Below are 18655 nucleotides of genomic sequence, written 5' to 3' on the forward strand. Positions count from 1 at the left end.
CATGTGTTTGCAGGACTGTGATAAGGAGGATAAGGAAAGAAGACAGTGAAGCTTAGTGTGTTGTAATCATTAAGAGAATGGTGTGCAGGCACTTTTATGTATTAGCTGATAACAGGGTGGCTCCAGGGGAAGGACGACATCAGAGGTGCTCTATTCATTTAGAAAATTACATCCAGATTCTTTTGTTCCAGTCACATGATTTTTCTGCTCATCAGCCATATTATGACCAACAGCTGGGCAAAGGAATGGCCAATCAAATATTTATATACATTTATATAACCCTTTTCTGTATACCTGGACTCTTTGTATATTGGTGCTATATGGAGATGGATCATGGATTAAATATATAGTTTAATAGGGTCTTTGCTAACTTGGGATAAGTTTTCGAAGACCTTGGATCAAATTCAGTCGTCATTGTTTTCCTTGGTATCTGTAAATGTTTTTGTAATCACCACCATTACTTTGCACCACTGTTGGTCATCAATATGGTGGATTAGCAGAAAAGTCATGTGACTGAAACATATGAATAGCTATACAACAACTAGATTTTTACACTGCCAGAAAGAAATGTAAATGGTAAATGACAGCATGATGGGTTGTAGGAGGTTGCAAAGGTGCTGATATTCAGTTGCTAAGATGTTCTTTAATGTGTTGCTATGGTGCTCGGTGCAGTTGCTAGGGTATTTATATGGTGTTCTGGGTGGTTACAAGGGCATCGACCATTGGATGCTATTATGTTCTAAGTGGTTGCTATACATGGTTGTGTATAACCTCTTGTCAAAAGACCGTATACATAGAACTCATTAGACTGCATAATGAAATGGTAATATCAGTGTTACCATTGTGAAGGTTAAAAGCGTTAATTAAACATATTTCAATAATATCTCTAAAAATCTCTGCTCTAGAAAGTACACTACCATTTAAAAGTCTGGGGGCAGTTTTTTAAATTAATACTTTTATTTACCAAGTATGCATTAAATCTATCAAATGCTGTTCTTTTGAACCTTCTTTTGACAAACAGTTTTAGAGATGATGGTCTATTGCAGTTCATGGAAAACAGAAAATAGCTGTCTGAGATGGCTATAGAGTGCCTTAAAGACACGTGACCACGCCCACCTAGCTCAACATGATCATGTTTGCAGGAAAAGGAGCTATCTATCTATTTTAGATACTAACTAAAATATTAATATTCTAATGATATAACTTGTAATCTTTATTAGTTAATAAAGATAAGTTATATCATTAGAAAGTTCTAAAGGTTTACTGTCAATCTACGATATAGATGCCCCAGCAACAGTAATTGTAATTTGTGTCAGGTGTGCACGACAACATGAAAAATCAAAAAGGACTCCATACCTTTGTAATGATTGAAAATAGCGATCTCGAGATGAATCCAATAATCTGTTACACTTGGGTAAAAATGTCCATGAGTGTCCATTGAAAAACAAAAAAACAGCACTTTTTGTCCACAAAAGCATTAAATCCATGAAATATTGATATATTGTCCATTGTGTGCATCACATTTCTTCTGAATGATCTGCTCTCCATCATCGTTCTTCAAGAAATTATGCAATCTGACCATACGTTAAGAACTTTAAGACTTAATATAATTTAAACTGATGAGTTATAAAAAAAAATTCACCTCCCTCAGAGTTGTCATGAAGGGCAAAATTAGCAGTATAAACCAAAACCAAAATTTGTACCAGGCTGTAAAGATGTTTTTTTTTCTGCTGTAAAGTTGGACATTTTAACATGGGACTCAATGAGATTCTGCTCTCTTTTGGAGCCTGTCCCTAGCGGTCAGTCGATGAATTGCAGCTTAAATCACTTCCGTATTGGCCTCAAGAGAAACTGGAGGATGCCGCTTTGAAAAAACCCATACATTTACGTGCCCATAGACCCTCCCCTTGAAGAAATCAGGACAGAAGTGATTGAAAGTGGACAAAAGAGACGGATTAAAACATCAGGTGTAAACGGGAATGTGACTACTTGTGATCCAATCAACCAAAACGCATCTTAAAGGGTTAGTTCACCCAAAAATGAAAATTCAATCATTTAATTTCTCACCCTCATGCCGTTCCACACCCGTAAGACTTTCATTCTTCTTTGGAACACAAATGAAGATATTTTTGATGAAATCTGAGAGGTTTCTGTCCCTCCACAGACAGATACGTGACTACCACTTTGACACTTCAAAAAGTTGATAACGAGATCATAAAACTAATCTATATGAATTGAGTAGTTTAGTCCAAATTTTCTGAAGAGACATGATCGCTTTATATGCTGAACAGATTGAATTTAAGCCATGTGTCCACCAAAGTGTTTTTAGCCAGCTGAAAACACCAGATGCTCAGCTGAAAACGGATAGCTGTGGGTGTTTGAGAGCGCTTCGACAGAGCAGCGTTTTTTTCAGTTGAAACGCTTTGCTTGCTATGATACACAATATCCGCAGAAGTTTTACTAGCATCTCATTTCACAGATGGTTTGTTTCTGTATTGTTTCTATATAAAAATGTTGATGCAATGTAAAGTATTTGCTCTGGATCTTGTTTTAGATTATTTTGTTGTTTTCATCTGTTGACGTTGTACAAGCAGAACGTGGCGGTTGGTCGGTGTTGTATTTGTCCTGCCCCTCCTCCACTGTGATTGGATGGCTGGGTACAAAGTGACAGTGATGAGTGCTGTGTTTTACACAAAGATGAACATTCTTCAACTCTCTATGACTGATAAAAACGCAGAGCGACTCGGCATGCTCCTGTTGCACGTCATTCCCATTGAAAACAACTGGAAAATTAAGCTAGCCTCGGAAAAAATGCTTTGACAGACTTATATTCACATATAAACATTCATCAACTCACACATCAGTTGTGGTAAACAGAAGCTCAAGCATGTTCGCTAGACGTGCGACAACCAATGAGGTTCATTCTCGTGTTACACAACATGTTTGTTTCTGTTCACTGATCAATGTTTATATGTGAATAAAAGCCTAAATCAAATCTCTTCATCATAAAAAAACAATCTTGTCTCTTCAGAAAATTTGGGCTAAACCACAATTCATATGGATTAGCTGTACGATCTCTTTATGAACTTTTTGAAGCGTCAAAGTAGCTCTGATTTCATCAAAAAGATCTTCATTTGTGTTCTGACGAAGAACGAAAGTCTTATGGGTTTGGAATGACATGAGGGTGAGTAAATGATGACAGAATTGTCATTTTGGGTGAACTAACCCACCTTTATCATCAGGTGTAAACAGGGTCTTTGAGCTCCACAATTTGCATCATCATGTCCTGAGCACAAACGGTTTTGGATGAGTTATGCTTCAAAGTTAGTACGTAGTAATTAGGGTTAAAGATTTGAACAAAAGCCTAAGTATGAGTGACAGTATAAGAGAGAGACAGAAAAGGGAGAAAAGGACCTTGTAGGAAGTGCAGAGGACGGTTGTATGGACACATCTGTGCTCAGCATATTTATTTCTCCGGGTGCTGCAGCCAATGTGGTCATCGATTTGGAAATGTTCTCAATCTTTTTCTGTCTTCATCTCGCTTCCTGCCTCCGATACAAACACACAAGCGCACACTCAATATGTACTCAGCTTCATGTAAATGGGTTTAATTTACATTCTGTATTTGCGAGTCAGCTATTTGATGCTGACATTCAAGCCGTATTTAAACAGGCACGCAGACTCTGGATGTGTACATGCTGTAAGGTCATACAAGCTAAATTATTGAAACAGAGATGCACAACCTTTTGCTGGCGAAGATGAGTCTATAGCCATAAACAGAAATTACAGCTGTGGACTGTAATGCTACACATGTGCAATAAATCTCCTGTTTGCTGTGGCACAGCAAATAGGGTCCCCTTCTTTTCCTTCTTCTTTTTTTTTTTTAATGATAACAGGGTCCATCGTTTTATAGGAGTCAATCCTGCATCTTTTATAATTTATTTTTCCCTTCAGTCTGTCTCTATTGTGAAATAGAGACATATAATTGCAATCGTTTTCCACTTTAATATATTTTACAATTCCAACAACAACATCTACTTAGTTGTAGCTGAGGCCTGGAAGAGTTTGTCAAAAAGATTGCGAATGCGAATAGCAGCAGAAGTCACCTGGTGAAAATTCCTGTATTCTTTTCATCTATCAAAAAAAACTAAATACTCGCAATGTCAGTTTTCCCACCCAATATCGTGCAGCCCTATCGAACAACAGCCCTATCTGCGAATCCAGCGTTGCGAATCTACTTTGCTCCACTTCCAAAGGATGAGGACTCATGCTGGAATTCATATGGAAAAACCAAACCATCATATCTCTGTGTATACAAGTGCTGATGAAGCCTCCAGAGCTGAAATTCAGATATGATAATAAGTATTTCGTTTTTGAGACACGGTTGACCAATCACAACAGACTGGGCCGTTTGACCAATCAGAGCAGAGTAGGCTCTTGGAAAGGAGGGAGACTGAATCCTTGAATGAACAGCTATTAGACTATTAGATGTGTTAGCCTGGTAATACCAGACTCTGCTACTTCACTTTGCTTCGTAGACAGAGTCTGGAATGGCATAATAGAGAAGTGTTTTCTCTCTCGCCAGGGGGCGCTTGTCTGAAGTTTAAAATCATTGGTTACCCGTAAGCCAATCAGATACGTTTAGTTATGACGTATGTTATGTGCCTGTACAGCCGCATCGAAGCACAGACATCATGCATCGAACTCAAATCTATGATTGAACTTCCACTGTAAACCTGTTGTAAACACATGATAAAACAAATGTTTATCAAACACTCTTCTTGTTCTGGCTTCAGTTTGAAAAAGAGTTGAATGTTCTCCATAACAGAGCGAATTGCATCCCGTGTCTCGTTTCCCATTTCCGCGGTCGTTTCGGTTTTCGATTTCTCTAACCTACAATGTAAAACTCGGCGCTTAGCATCTACGTCACGGCTCTCAGCCCGCCCTCTGTTCGTTGATTGGCCCGGCTGTTTCCAGACCGGTGGTAAACAGAAAGCTCTGACGCTGTCTCAGACTGAGTACAGAAGCGAAATGAAATTGAGCGGAAGTAGGAAGTCTGACGTAGTCAGGCTAGTGATGTGTACTGTATATTATGAGAAAATTAAAGTGTTTTTTTGACCTTGAAAACTGAAAATATACAAATAAAAAAGCTAATTCAAAATATTAATAAATACTAAAATAGTATATAAATAATATTAAAATGACACTGTACCACAGAGGAAAAATTAAAAGATTAGTCCACTTTTAAATAAACTTTTCCTGATAATTTACTCACCCCCATGTCATCCAAGATGTTCATGTCTTTCTTTCTTCAGTTGAAAAGAAATGAAGGTTTTTGATGAAAACATTCCAGGATTATTCTCCTTATAGTGGACTTCAATGGACTCCAAACGGTTGAAGGTCAAAATTACAGTTTCAGTGCAGCTTCAAAGAGCTTTAAATGATACCAGACGAGGAATAAGGGTCTTATCTAGAGAAACGATCGGTCATTTTCGAAAAAAATGTAAATGTATATGCTTTATAAACACAAATTATCGCCTTGCACGTGCTTCCACTTTCCGTATTCTTCAAAAAGCTTACGTTGTATGTCCTACACCTTCCCTATTCAACTTACGGAACGAATGCAGTGCCAGTTTCATTTTTTTCCATAAGTAGAATAGGGAAGGCGTAGGACATACAGCGTAAGCATTTTGAAGAATACGGAAAGTGGAAGCACGTACAAGGCGATAATTTGTGTTTATAAACATGTTTATATACATTTACATTTTTTTTAAAAATGGCCAATCGTTTCTCTAGATAAGACTCTTATTCCTCGTCTGGTATCATTTAAAGCTCTTTGAAGCTGCACTGAAACTGTAATTTTGACCTTCAACCGTTTGGAGTCCATTGAAGTCCACTATAAGGAGAATAATCCTGGAATGTTTTCATCAAAAACCTTCATTGCTTTTCAACTGAAGAAAGAAAGACATGAACATCTTGGATGACATGGGGGTGAGTAAATTATCAGGAAAATTTTATTTGAAAGTGGACTAATCCTTTAAGTGCTAAAACTTGTTACATCAAAATCTTTATTTTACAAAAAAACGATATATAAAGGCCAAATCACACTGCACCGACAGACCCAGACCAACAGCACGTCACTTCTCAGACATTTCAAGACCAGCAAACACCATTTCAGCATGTTCAATTGGTGAAAACAAGCTCCGACACACTGATCTGACAAAACCAGACGAAGAGTCTGTTGCCGTCTGTCGGCATCTGTTGGTGCGGTGTGAACTGGCCTTAAAACTACACCTCATCTGTGGATTGTCATGATAAATGTTGTCTGTTTCTCTATGTCTCCTCCTCCTCGCTTCTTCTCTCAGGTCATGTTGCTTATTCACAATGGTGCCGTCTAGTCGACATCTAGAGTGACTATCCTGTCCTCACACCAAGCATTTAGCCTTTATTTCCCTTTCCTAAAGCCCCTCCGTGCTTCATTAAGTCTCACTCAATCAGTGCAGTTGTCTAATGCTAATCTGTGTTGATATGACAAGAGATTGTCAAACTCCATCTGCGTCTGTATCACTCAAACTCTCCCTCTCTTTCTTCCTCAGAGGCGCACTCCAGCGCAATGATGTTTGGCTGCCTGTATCTGGAGCTCTCCGTCTCTCTGGACCACCGCACTAATGATCTCCTAGAAGCGGCTGTGAGAGCGGCACGGGGCCACAGCCTGGGGCCCGGCTGGACGGAAGGGTCCCCCGCAGCGGCCCGCCGCGAGAGCTTGACCAGCAGGGCCAAGCGCTTCCTGTCAGGGCTCGTTCCGCGCTCCCACCTGGGCCGAGACAGGGACAGGGAGGGCGGCAGAGACAGAGACCACAGCAGACACAGAGGAAGCAGAATGCTCAGGCAGAAGTCACGTTCTTGTCATGACCTCAGCGCTCTAATGTAACCGAAAACGACCGAGAGAGAAGGGAGAAGAGGTGTTAAAGCAGGCTAGAGGAGAAACTGCATGTGAGATTGACAGGTGAGGAGATAAGAGACAGTGTTGCCGCACCACTTCACAGAGGAGATGATTCCCCGGAGATATTACCTAAACTAGTATGTGTGAAATTAGTTGTTTATACCAGTCTCTCATTCATTGAATGTGACAGTGGTGCAGCGAAACCTAGCAGTGTATAAACTATCCTGACTGAACAGGACCTTTAAGGTTGCGAGAGGTCTGTAAACGGACACACAGACACAAATATAGCACCGGGTCTCAGTATAATGAGTATATCATGCTGGCTATGGCAGGCTGTTAGTGGTGATAGAGTAGCTCCTGTAGTAGTCCCTGTTAAGAAGCATGCTGACACAGCACGGATGCAGAATCGTAGTATATGTTTTGTAGTAAACAAAAAAAAAAAAAAAGACCTTCCGGCACAGAATAAGATGCTTCAGTTAATGCATGGATTTAGCTTATCTCGCTCTACCTGCACATTTTTAGGTTTAAGGAAACCTTAAATGAACCCAAAAATGAAAATTCTGTCATTAATTATTCACCCTCATGTCGTTCCAGACCTGTAAGACCTTCGTTCATCTTTAGAAGATATTTTTGATGAAATCCAATGGCTCAGTGAGGTCTGCATTGACAGCAAGATAATGAACACTTTCACTGCCCAGAAAGATACTAAAGACATATTTGAAACAGTTCATGTGGCTACAGTGGGTCGATCTTAATATTTTGAAGGGACAAGAATATTTTTTGTGCACCAAAAAAAAAAAAAAAATAATAATGACTTCAGACATCAGATTTCATCAAAAATATCTTAATTTGTGTTCTGAAGATGTACGAAGGTCTTGCAGGTGTGGAACGACATGAGGGTGAGTAATCAATGACAGAAATTTCATTTTTGGGTGAACTAACCCTTTAAGCGTCAGTCATTGAAAACCCTCTGTTGTTCGATAGGGCTGCACGATATTGGGTGGGAAAACTGACATTGCGAGTATTTAGTTTTTCTGCTAGATGAAAAGAATACAGGAATTTTCACCAGGTGACTTCTGCTGCTATATTTGGACAAATACAATAATTCTAGAATGATTGGGGTGATTTTGTTGAGGAGTGCATCTGCATATAAAATACAATTTGTTTTCAGACTTACAGACTTTTTACTTTTTTGGTGAACCATACTTTTAAGGATGAATGATTTGGAAAAACTTGAAAAATGTGGATGTTCACTCTTTGGTATACTCTCTAAAAGAAATAACCAACCCAAACCTCTTTCTGTAACCATAAAGTGAACAGAAATTTAAATAAATTTAAATATAAAATCACTTTTCACTTGTGTTTTCATAGGCCACATTTCCTCTGTTTTTGATCCATTCATTCTGACTATAAGGTAATAATCATATTTATCATGATTATTAAAAATGATAAACAAAGTAAGAAATATATTGTATTAATGCTATTGTACTGTGAAAAAATATTTTGATAAAATCGATATTGGATAATTGGTTTAATGAAATTCTTTCTGTATATCGTGCAGCCCAATTAGTCGAATACTAGCTATGAAAATTTCTCTTGAGGTTTGTGATCAAGAACAGAAGTCTGGAGGATCTTTCGTTCATTTGATGCCATTAAGCTGAAAAACATTTTGCAGATCCAGTAATTAGTTCCTCCTCAAAATCACTCTGTACTTGGTACTCTGCTTTGCTTAACTTTTTATCACAATAGCATAGCCGCTAGGAAGGTATTTTAATGTTTTATGGAACGCGGGGCTATTTGGCATCACAGCCAAGAATTTTAAACCAAGCGACCAACAAAAAAATAGCTTCATTTGCATCACATCTGGTTAGGACACAGTGTTGATCATAATGTGAACAGTTCTTATGACATGCACAATATTTAGTGATCAAGTGTATTAATTGGCTAATCTCATCCGAGCGATTGGCGTGATGTTTCCTTATGCACTCTGTTATTGCATAGATATGACACCCAAGGAATTTGCTTATTAATCACAAAGCTGTGTGCAAAATATTGGGGTGAATCAGCATAGAATTGCGGAGGAGTGGTAATTATATTCAGTTTTTTTATTGTTCTAGTATAAACAGCCGTCCAGTTGCAGTAATTGCGAATTGTACCCTCAAGAGCCTTGTTTACAAGCGAAATTAGCTCTTGCTGAAATAGTTTACATATGTAGTTTGATGAACGAATAAAGTGAGTTGATTTAACATCCTTTAGAAAACACATACTCTTGGTGTGTGGTTGGTATTAATTGACTTGTCAAAAATTGTGAAAACAAGGAAGAAAATATTCAAACATAAGCAATATTTGTGATTGGCTATAACTGAAATGTAATCTTTAACTCACAGAAATGACTTCAGTCAATCAGGCCTAAAGTACATAATCAGATATTGACGTATAACCAGTCTTAACTCTATAGGGAGCCATACTCAGAGCAAAATCACATACTAATTGATTGCTTTTAGATGTAATTGGACATTTTGCAATGCAACATGTTGTTGTTGTTCTGATATTAATATCAGTTTAAACTCCCAATTATATGCACTCATAATTAAACTCCACCACTATGGTGGGAGTAATACACAGACCTGTTATTTAATGAGCATAAAATAAGAAAGAAGGCAATATTAGGCGATCAGTTCTGGCAGAGAAAGCAGATTGGTCTGTGGAGAGCACTTTCATACAGTCCCTTGAGTCAGACAGAGAATAACTCGCTTGTGTCGAATTACCGTTGAACTAATTTGACACCTCAGTGTATAATGAAAGCAAGCCATGTTCACACTCAATTCTGTCTGACAAGAGAATAACCCTTTATATGGTATTTTCCTTTATACGGGTCGATTGTAATATATATATATATAGTATTTGGTATTTAGCTGCACACAGTAGTTAAATGCAAGTCTCAGAGATTGAAAAAGGCGCTTTTAATCAGCACCATACAGCCCTGGGTTCAGGTTAAAACTGTACTTTAAATTTCCTCTCACTTCACTTTCCTGATTGATTTGTCACCAAAAAGACCAGATGTTAGGATAAGCAATATGGAGAATGGCCCACTTTGTCTTGTCGTCTACAAGCATGTAATGTCTTTGTCTTCATCATGAGGCTTACTGTGATTTCGCCAATGTGGACGTGGATGATTGGTTGATAGGAATGTTGTTAGTTTCATTTAATGTATTGGAGTTGAGGACCTTTCATATGACTTGCATCAGGGCTTCAACTCAAGCCTCATGGCCATCCACATGAGAAGTGTCAGAAACTTGCATGGTAGCAAGGAAGTGGATTTTGTGCACAATAAACAGTGAAAACATTTGAGCTTAGAACAGAAAGTCCTGCTGATTGATTTTGAAAACTCGTTTAATGTGGTCTTAAAAATATGTTGAGTCCAGTTCACACCGGGAATGATAACGATAAAGATAACTAACGATATGTTTGCGTCTGTACCAACGAACGATAACGATCTGTTTATTGTAAGCTCACGTGCTGCGGTTTCAAAGTGTTTTTGCTGTTCTTGCTGCATTTGCACAGCTTTACCAGCAGATGTCCTCAGCATGCTATGTTTTGAGTGAATAGCTAGTGTAATCGATCTAATCTAACAGTGAATTTAGCTGATGAAGTCAATATAGTGTGAAAAAAAAAAAAGTCTTTTCACTACATCATCAAAGGAATCAAGACAATGTTGTCGAAACTAGCGCTGGATATCTGAGGTAATTTTGTGTTACACTGTTTACTAGCCTGACATAATCATCATTAATACTTCTTTTACCATTTATTCCAAGAGGGTGACTTATTGTTTTCCATATATCCATTTACGTTAAAGTATCCTTGAAAAGGGGGGTAGACTTGTCAAACAGTGGTTGATTTTTCTGAATCTCAGTGATTAACTTCTCCGCAATGCCGTCCGCCATTTTAAATGCGTGAGAACTTAAATTCGAATGGATTTTGATTGGCAGTTTATCGTTCAACATCTGGAAAAAAAATCGTTGTAAAAGTGATCCCAACAATATCGTTCCTCTATAGGGTCCTATATAGAGTCTATTTGTGCTTTTCTTTTATATTTACAACGATTTTTAGAACTATATCTTTATCATTATCTTTATAGTTATTGTTCTTGATGTGAACAGGCCTTTTACTGTTAGCGAACTCTTAGCAAATTAAAATTAGAAATCTGTAACCGAGGTCTCAGGTTGCTTGTTGAAAAAAATAGCCTGAAAAAAACAAGAAGAGATCTAAATCTCTTCATAAATTTTGCCAGATCTTTGGGGAAAAAAATTACAAAGCTTTGCACTTTAAAAAGACATCAATAGACGGGTACAATCTTGTGTGAAATAACTGAGGTTGTTGAACCTGTCACTGTAAGTCTGGTTATCACTGGCTATGCTTTAAAAGGTCAGGTACAAATACAAGGTAAAAGCTGAAATTGTGTGAACTTTGAATGTAATTCTTGATGCTTCATTTCATAGAGCAGTGCTGATGCAAGTCGTGTGATGGGGTTTAAACATCATTCTTATGAACCCTCTATTTCCCTCTGATTTTAGAGGTAGTTAATGTTTAGGATTAGGACTATGTTTGTTTCTTTAACAATAATGTTCTGTAAAAATGCTGTAGCCTTATTGCGAGGGTTACCATAAATGACATCCTTATTCGGTGATATGGCTGGAGTTGTATGAGTGTTTAAGGATGATACCATGTGAACGTATTTTGAAACAAAGGTACATAAAGAGCCATAAGAGGAGACACAGAGATGGGCAAGTTTTGTTCTGTATTTTCACCTGCTCACATTTTAGACACATCAACACATGGGGCCTCATTAATAAAATGTTTCGTAAAAACTGTCCTACACTCAAAATGCTGGCTTAAAAACAACCCAAGTTGGGTTAAATATGGACAAACCCAGGGGTTCGGTTAAATGTTTAACCCAACCTGCTGAGCAGTTTTATTTAACTCAACTACTGTTTAAAAATTACTATATGGCTGTCTTAAAATGAACCCAAAATAGGTTGGAAATTAAAAGTCAGACATAGTCAGACAACAGTAATAATCAAAAGGTGAACATTTATTAATAAGCAATTTAATAACTGTTAATTTCCAATCTATTTAAGTGAGCAATATAGTAATTTTTAAACAATAGTTGGGTTAAATAAAACTACCCAGCAGGTTGGGTCAAACATTTAACCCAATCCCTGGGTTTGTCTATTTTTAACCCAACCTGGGTTAAAATTAACCCAGCATGTTTTAGTGTATATTTGATCTTACGATCATTTCTCAAATGTGCGTTAGTGTGACTCAGAGACCGAATGTACGCACAAAAAAATTATGTACGCCTCTCTTGCAGATTTGAAATGTATGCATTGTAAATGATTATGAAATTGCACGCAGCTCAATGGTTTTAGATCTCCGCCTTGTAAACGCCCTCTAATTAATGTAATTTTCATAGAAAGAGTCAACGTCCAAATGCTTTACTTGATAATCGCAAGTGACAAGAATTGCATAGATTTCCAAATACCTAAAGTACTCCAACTCTGCCATAAGGAAAAGTGTGTACGTCTGCTTAGATGTGACTTTTCCACGTCAAGGACAGTTTTTATAAACGTGAATGTTGGCGTTTTATAAATGAGGCCCATGATCTCATGGAATCCACTGAATATGCCATAGGACCAAGCATTTCTGTGGGGGCTGGCCACACAGGCTTATGCAACAACAACGAAACCACAACGTTCTGGAAACGTTCCGAGGTCAAACATGGCAGCACCATTCACTTGTTTCTCACTATTGATGAATGTTATCCACTCTGTCTTTGAAAATGGGAGAATAAAGACAATTTGTTATGATACCCTAGTATGTGTCTGATGTTTGTCCCTGCAATTGTCTAAATGATTCTTGCAAGATTCGTCCTCAAGGTGAAGAACTATATTTGAATTTGAAAGGGTTTGACGGCTTCACTCTGTAAAGGCAGATGGTTGGAAACGGGACATGAGGTAAGAAAGAAAAGGGATGACAAATGTTAGTTGCCTAGCGACTGTTGTCAGGGAGACCGAGTGTGACTCTCCCCTGACCAGACTTAGAATTTCTTACTATGTTTATTTGTTCAACTGGGAATGAAATAGCTGGAGTGGAATCTGAGTCTGCAAACATCCACATGAACAAATGGGAATACACAAACAAACTGGCTTTAAAAAAATCAATGAAAAATCAACACAAAATGGAAAGCTCCTGTTGAGCCTGGGTGATGAACTCACAAGAGTGGCTTTTCTGAAAGCGTGAACACTATCATTATCATGAATATGTATAATTTTAGACTGTTTTCAGCACAGTACCTTTTAAGGCATTCCTTAGCTACCTGAATTGTATTTGAAGTGACCTCTTTAAAAGCACAAAAACGTACAATCAAGAACTGGTATTATGCATCACTGTGCTTTATAAAAACTATGCATTCATTATAAAGGCTAAACTCTGCTTTTTTTAAACCAGATACTGAAAAAAAAAAAAAAAAATCCAATCAAATATCCAATTTGGAATGCTGACCTAAAGTCTATATGCTTCCTCTTCATGGTGCATGGCACTATTCTACCCTTTGGGTACAAATGCAGGTTAATGCAATAACAGCAGCTTCAAATAAAGTGTTAGTATATTTAAATCAGAGCTAGTCCTCGCCTCAGGCTGATATTGCTGAATCTGTGCCATTTGCATCAAAATCCAATTTCATTTTTAGACACATGGACTGTTGTAACATTTTAAACTGTCATTACTAATTTATCAGACTCATATTGAAAGGACAAGTGGTGAACCAAACACACGAGGTGTTGTTTTAAAAGTTGACTAATTTCTGAGATCTTTTAGTTGTTATAAAAAGCCCATCACATCAGTATATAATCATCTTTAATGACAGAACACTGAAACAAAACAAAACCACAACATAACATACATATTTCCTTCCATCTTTTAACTTAACATTGAAATGTATTTTTGTTTCATGATTTTAAAGAAGGTTCTGCAACATTGGGTTTTCAGACACCTTTTTAGTACTACAATTCACTCAATTCTGTCTCAAAAGCACAGACTGCCATCTAGTGCCACTAATACAAAGTACCATTCAAGTAAACTCAAGTGGGTTCCAAAAATGCATGGACAGAAGATGATTCAATAGCAAAAGAAAATGTTGCATATTAACAGGCAACCTAGTAGAACTCAAAATGAAAATATCACATCCATTTAATTCATCTTTGCATGTGTTCTCTGATGCTGTTTAAGTCGATCACTCCTCGTAAATCCTTTCCCACACTCTGAGCACTGGTGAGGCCTCTTATCAGAGTGAATCTTCTCATGTCGTCTTAGTGTCTCTTTCCGGGCAAACTTCTTCCCACAATGGGAGCAAACATGCTCCATCTGTCCTCCTGAATGCTGTAGTTGGTGAGTAACCAGCTTCCCGTCTGTGTTAAAGCTCTCCCCGCACTCAAAGCAAGCATACGGCCTCTCGTCGGTGTGTGCGATCTGCCGGTGCTTTTGCAGATAGGACGCGGAACTGAAGCTCTTTTCACATTCATCGCAGTAGTACATTTTCTTCTTCCCGGAGTGACCCTGCATGTGCAGCTTCAGGCAACTTGCTGAGCTCAGGCATTTTCCACACTCTGAGCACTTGTGGACTTTGATCCCCGCGTGAATGTCTTGATGTCTTTTGAAGGTGTCGTGGCGAGTGAAGGTTTTGCCACAGGTGGTGCAGTTTAACAGGGACTTGCTGGAATGGATTATCAGGTGACTCCTGAGCATAGAGGTGGACTTGAAAGCCAGACCGCACTGAGAACAACTGTAACATCTTTCGTCGCTATGTACCACCTTATGGTTTTTGAGATTCGCAACCCTAGCGAAGCTCCTACCGCACTTCTTGCAGTGGTAAGGTCTTTCTCCAGTGTGTGTGACCTGGTGGGACCTCAGACTGCTCTTGAAGCGAAACCTCTTTTCACACTTCAGGCACTTGTACAATTTCTCCTCAGAATGTACAGCCAGGTGTCTAGAGCGATCTCCCGAAGAAGGGAACCTTTTCCCGCAGTGTTCACAACTGTACGGTTTTTCTCCGGTGTGTAGACGCTCATGCATTTTGAGGCTGTTGGGATGTTTGAAGGGCTTGCCGCAGTGCGTGCATTTGTAAGGGGTGTCAGAGTAATGGATCTTCAAGTGCGACGTGAGGTGGCTCATCCTTTTGAAGCTGCTCTCGCAGTGAGTGCAATGAAATGGACGGATGTCTTTGTGAATGGTCTGATGAATGGTGAGTTCATGCTTCCTCAGGAAACTCTTCCCACACACTGAACAGCTGAACGGCTTGTTCCCTGCATGGCTATGCAGATGTACATCCAGTTCAGCTTTGTTGATGAACTTCTTGTCACATTGCGGGCACGGAAATGGCCTCTCTCCAGTATGAGTAGCCCTGTGGACTCTCATAGCTGCCGCGGTATTGAAAAGCTTCCCACAATGGTCGCACTGGTGGGGCAGGGGGCCTAGGTGCAACCGCAGGTGAGTAGTTAGGGTACTTCTTCGAGAAAAGCTTTTCCCACATTGTGAGCAAGAGAACGGCTTCTCCCCAGTGTGGCTCCTTATGTGGGACTTCAATCCACTCTCCCTGACAAACTTTTTCTTGCAGTAAGGACAGTCCAACACCTTCTCGCCCGTATGCAGCCGCACATGCAATGAAAGCTCATGTTTACCAACATAACTTTTTCCGCAAGTGGAGCACTGGTGTGATTTCTTCAAGGAGTGCACCTTCTCATGGGCTTTGAGGTCCGATTTTCTTTTAAAGCTCTTGCCACATTTTGGACAAAGGTTGGATCTTAATGATCTGGAAGTATTTGTGGGTTGTGGATGAGGATTCTCTGTAGAGTCATTGGGTTCCGTTAAGACGGAACTGGGAGCAGGAATGGTGTCATGTGGTATAATGTCTGTATGCATTTCCTCATCCCTAAAAGCAGTAAAAGCAGATGTATAAATCAAAGGCTTTTTAGGAGAGGCAAAGGAAGTGAAAGGGTAAGTCCACCCAAAAATGTAATTCCAGTAATTAATTACTCACCCTCATGTCGTTCCACACCCGTAAGACCTTCATTCATCTTCGGAACACAAATTAAGATATTTTTTAAGAAATCAAAGAGCTTTCTGATCCCATCCTTTCTGATGTTGCCGTCGATGGGGGGGGGGGGATCAGAAATCTCTCGGATTTGATCAAAAATAATTTTAATTTGTGTTCTGAAGATGAACGAAGGTCTTACAGGTGTGAAAACGACATGAGGGTGAGTAATGACAGAAATTTCATTTTTAGGTGAATTAACCCTTTAACTATAAAAGATTTAGAGGCTGATTTCTGATTTACTTTTAAAGCATTTATGTACTAACGAGAGACCTTTCAATTTCATGAGAAGATGGCACACTCACCTGGTTTCATTGCACTGCTCCATCTTTAAAAAAAACAAAACAAGAACATGTTTAGAAGAGATGTTCTCAGCTTGGAAGACTTATGCTGATACATTTGACATCTTACCTTCACAGATGCAATGTCCTTAACTGTATGTCCGTGTATAAGGTTTTCTCCTATGTTTGCTGATATGTTTTTTTCAACCTGTTCATTTTTGACCTCCATCAATATCTGGACCATGGTACTAATGTCCTCTTCTGTCTTGATGCTGACCATAGTGCTCATTATCTCTGATAGGTCCTTCTTCACTGACTGCCGTCGGTGTTAACATAGACATTTACATTTATGCATTATGGCAAACTCTTTTATCCAAAGCAACTTACATTGTATTCAAAAGCCCTGTTGGTATTAGGATGCGTTTTGGTCAATTGGATCACAAGTAGATGAGGTAGACACATTCCCGTTTACACCTGGTGTTTTAATCCGTCTGTTTTGTCCACTTTCAACCACTTTTGCCCTGATTTCTTCAAGAGGAGGATCTATGTGCAGGTAAATGTATGTTTTTTTTTCAGATCTTTCGATCTAATGGATGTAATAAGCCTGTGCACACATTAACGCGCCCAGAGATGATTGAAAAACACGGATAACATCAGCTTTTGTTTCTGCTCTGACAGCCTCAAGACCAGCCGAATGCTGTGAGTGTTTGCTAGAAATCAGGAATGGTGAGAGAACTTTGTGCTTGGTACAGTTTTTATCAGCCAACAAAGTTTAAATCCTGTCTGACTAGCACACTTCCCATAATCTTTAGGTCAGTAGATGGAGAGTTGGTGGTCTTTTGTGGCTGTTCGAACACATTCGACCACATGAGCATCTGCACTATGAAATCAGTCCAGTCAAATTTGTTTTCAACTGCCTCTGGAATTGGTCGAAAGTGGACAAGCTCAAAGCATTTAAGACCCCGTTTACACCTGTATTTAGCGTCGTCCACTTGTGATCCAATTGACCAAAACGCATTTTAATACCGGGTGTAAACAGGGCCAAAGTATGCATTTTATCAGGTCAGTGTCAGAGGTGATTGATCCAGTACTAATGATGCAAAACTTCTCAGAACTTTCTCTCACCTCCTACTTGAAAATAACCACTTGAACAGATATCCGACCGATTGATCAGCCCCAACTTTAGGGAAAAGCATTGTTTGACTTCGTTTACAATATGGCAGTGACTAAAATTCCCCAATTCCCAATTACCAATTTAAATTTTCAAGGGGAGGCAGGAAAAAAGTCAGGAAGTCAGAAGTGGGAAATTTTAGCTCAAGTATTCCCACCTCTGAATTTGTCTGGAAAGAGCTTTAATTGACTTTCAATCTACTAGGTAATACTCTTCTTCTACTACTATTTAGTCCATAAAAGGCAAACATACTTATACTATCCTAATTAAATCAGATAAAAGACTATATTTTTAAAATAGTTTTGTTCTGCTGCTTTGCTGTTTTCATAAGACAGTCCCTAAAATCTGTAACTGGATTAGAGCAGATCCCTTAGCCGAAGTTATATATTTCAAGATCAAAGTTAAGAGAGCAGTTTCTTTTGAGTGGAAGTTGAGCTCACTTACCATTACACTTTCTGCATTCCCCACATGGGGTGGTTTGAAGTTGCTGTCTTGAGAGGATTCGTCCTCTGAGGCAAAGTGAGAAATACTTAAATGATGTAGAAGAACAGAACAGTGTGTATCCCTCAAACAAACAGGACACTTCAGGGACTTGTTGAGCTCCCAGTAGCTTTGTAGACAGTTTTTGCACAAGCTGTGGCAACATCTTAGAACAACAGAGTCTTTTAAAAGAGAAGTGCAAAGATAGCAGACAGAATCTGTGATAGGAACAGGTGAGACGGCAGCCATATTGTCACAGTTCAGTCAAGACCAACAATTATATGATGGTAACTGATGGTCAATCATGTAATTTATCAACTAGTTGATTTGTAGGTTTGGTGTACACAAACTTCTCTGTGAGCTCACAAGAACCCATGTTACAGCTGTGTTCTTCCTCTTTTGCCTACTCAATGAGTCAAACTGATAAATAATCAATCAGGACCACTGGCTCCATCTACTGGACAGGATGCCATCTAATGAAAGATCTCTGAGGAAGACACAAGGGAAGAGGGGGAAGAAAACTGATTTTTATTTTTGGGTGACAAATGTTTCCTTTACTGTAGAGAGAACAGTACTACAGATCATAATGATGCTCGCCATTTCTTTCATCTGCAATAAAGCTTCAAATGCTT

General features: G+C 38.8%; 2 protein-coding genes across 2 annotated transcripts in view; one reads left to right on the top strand and one right to left on the bottom strand.

Moving 5' to 3' along the window:
• rem2 (RAS (RAD and GEM)-like GTP binding 2) overlaps positions 1-6931 on the top strand; it is a 33999-nt gene extending 27068 nt beyond the window's left edge. The window contains exon 5 of the mRNA XM_067363861.1: positions 6597-6931. Coding sequence (XP_067219962.1) covers positions 6597-6931 — 335 coding nt within the window. The remainder of the gene's footprint in view (positions 1-6596) is intronic.
• Positions 6932-14191: 7260 nt separating this feature from the next.
• si:ch211-119o8.6 (uncharacterized protein LOC556659 homolog) lies at positions 14192-18272 on the bottom strand. The gene is made up of 4 exons (XM_067364090.1): positions 17988-18272; positions 16503-16688; positions 16397-16419; positions 14192-15929 (listed from the first exon to the last, which is right to left on the bottom strand). The coding sequence occupies exons 1-4, from the start codon at positions 18270-18272 to the stop codon at positions 14192-14194; spliced, it is 2232 nt and encodes a 743-aa protein (XP_067220191.1).
• Between the last annotated feature and the right edge of the window lie 383 nt (positions 18273-18655).

Source organism: Chanodichthys erythropterus, chromosome 16 (genome assembly GCF_024489055.1).
Source record: "Chanodichthys erythropterus isolate Z2021 chromosome 16, ASM2448905v1, whole genome shotgun sequence".
In the NCBI taxonomy this organism is placed as follows: Eukaryota; Metazoa; Chordata; class Actinopteri; order Cypriniformes; family Xenocyprididae; genus Chanodichthys; species Chanodichthys erythropterus.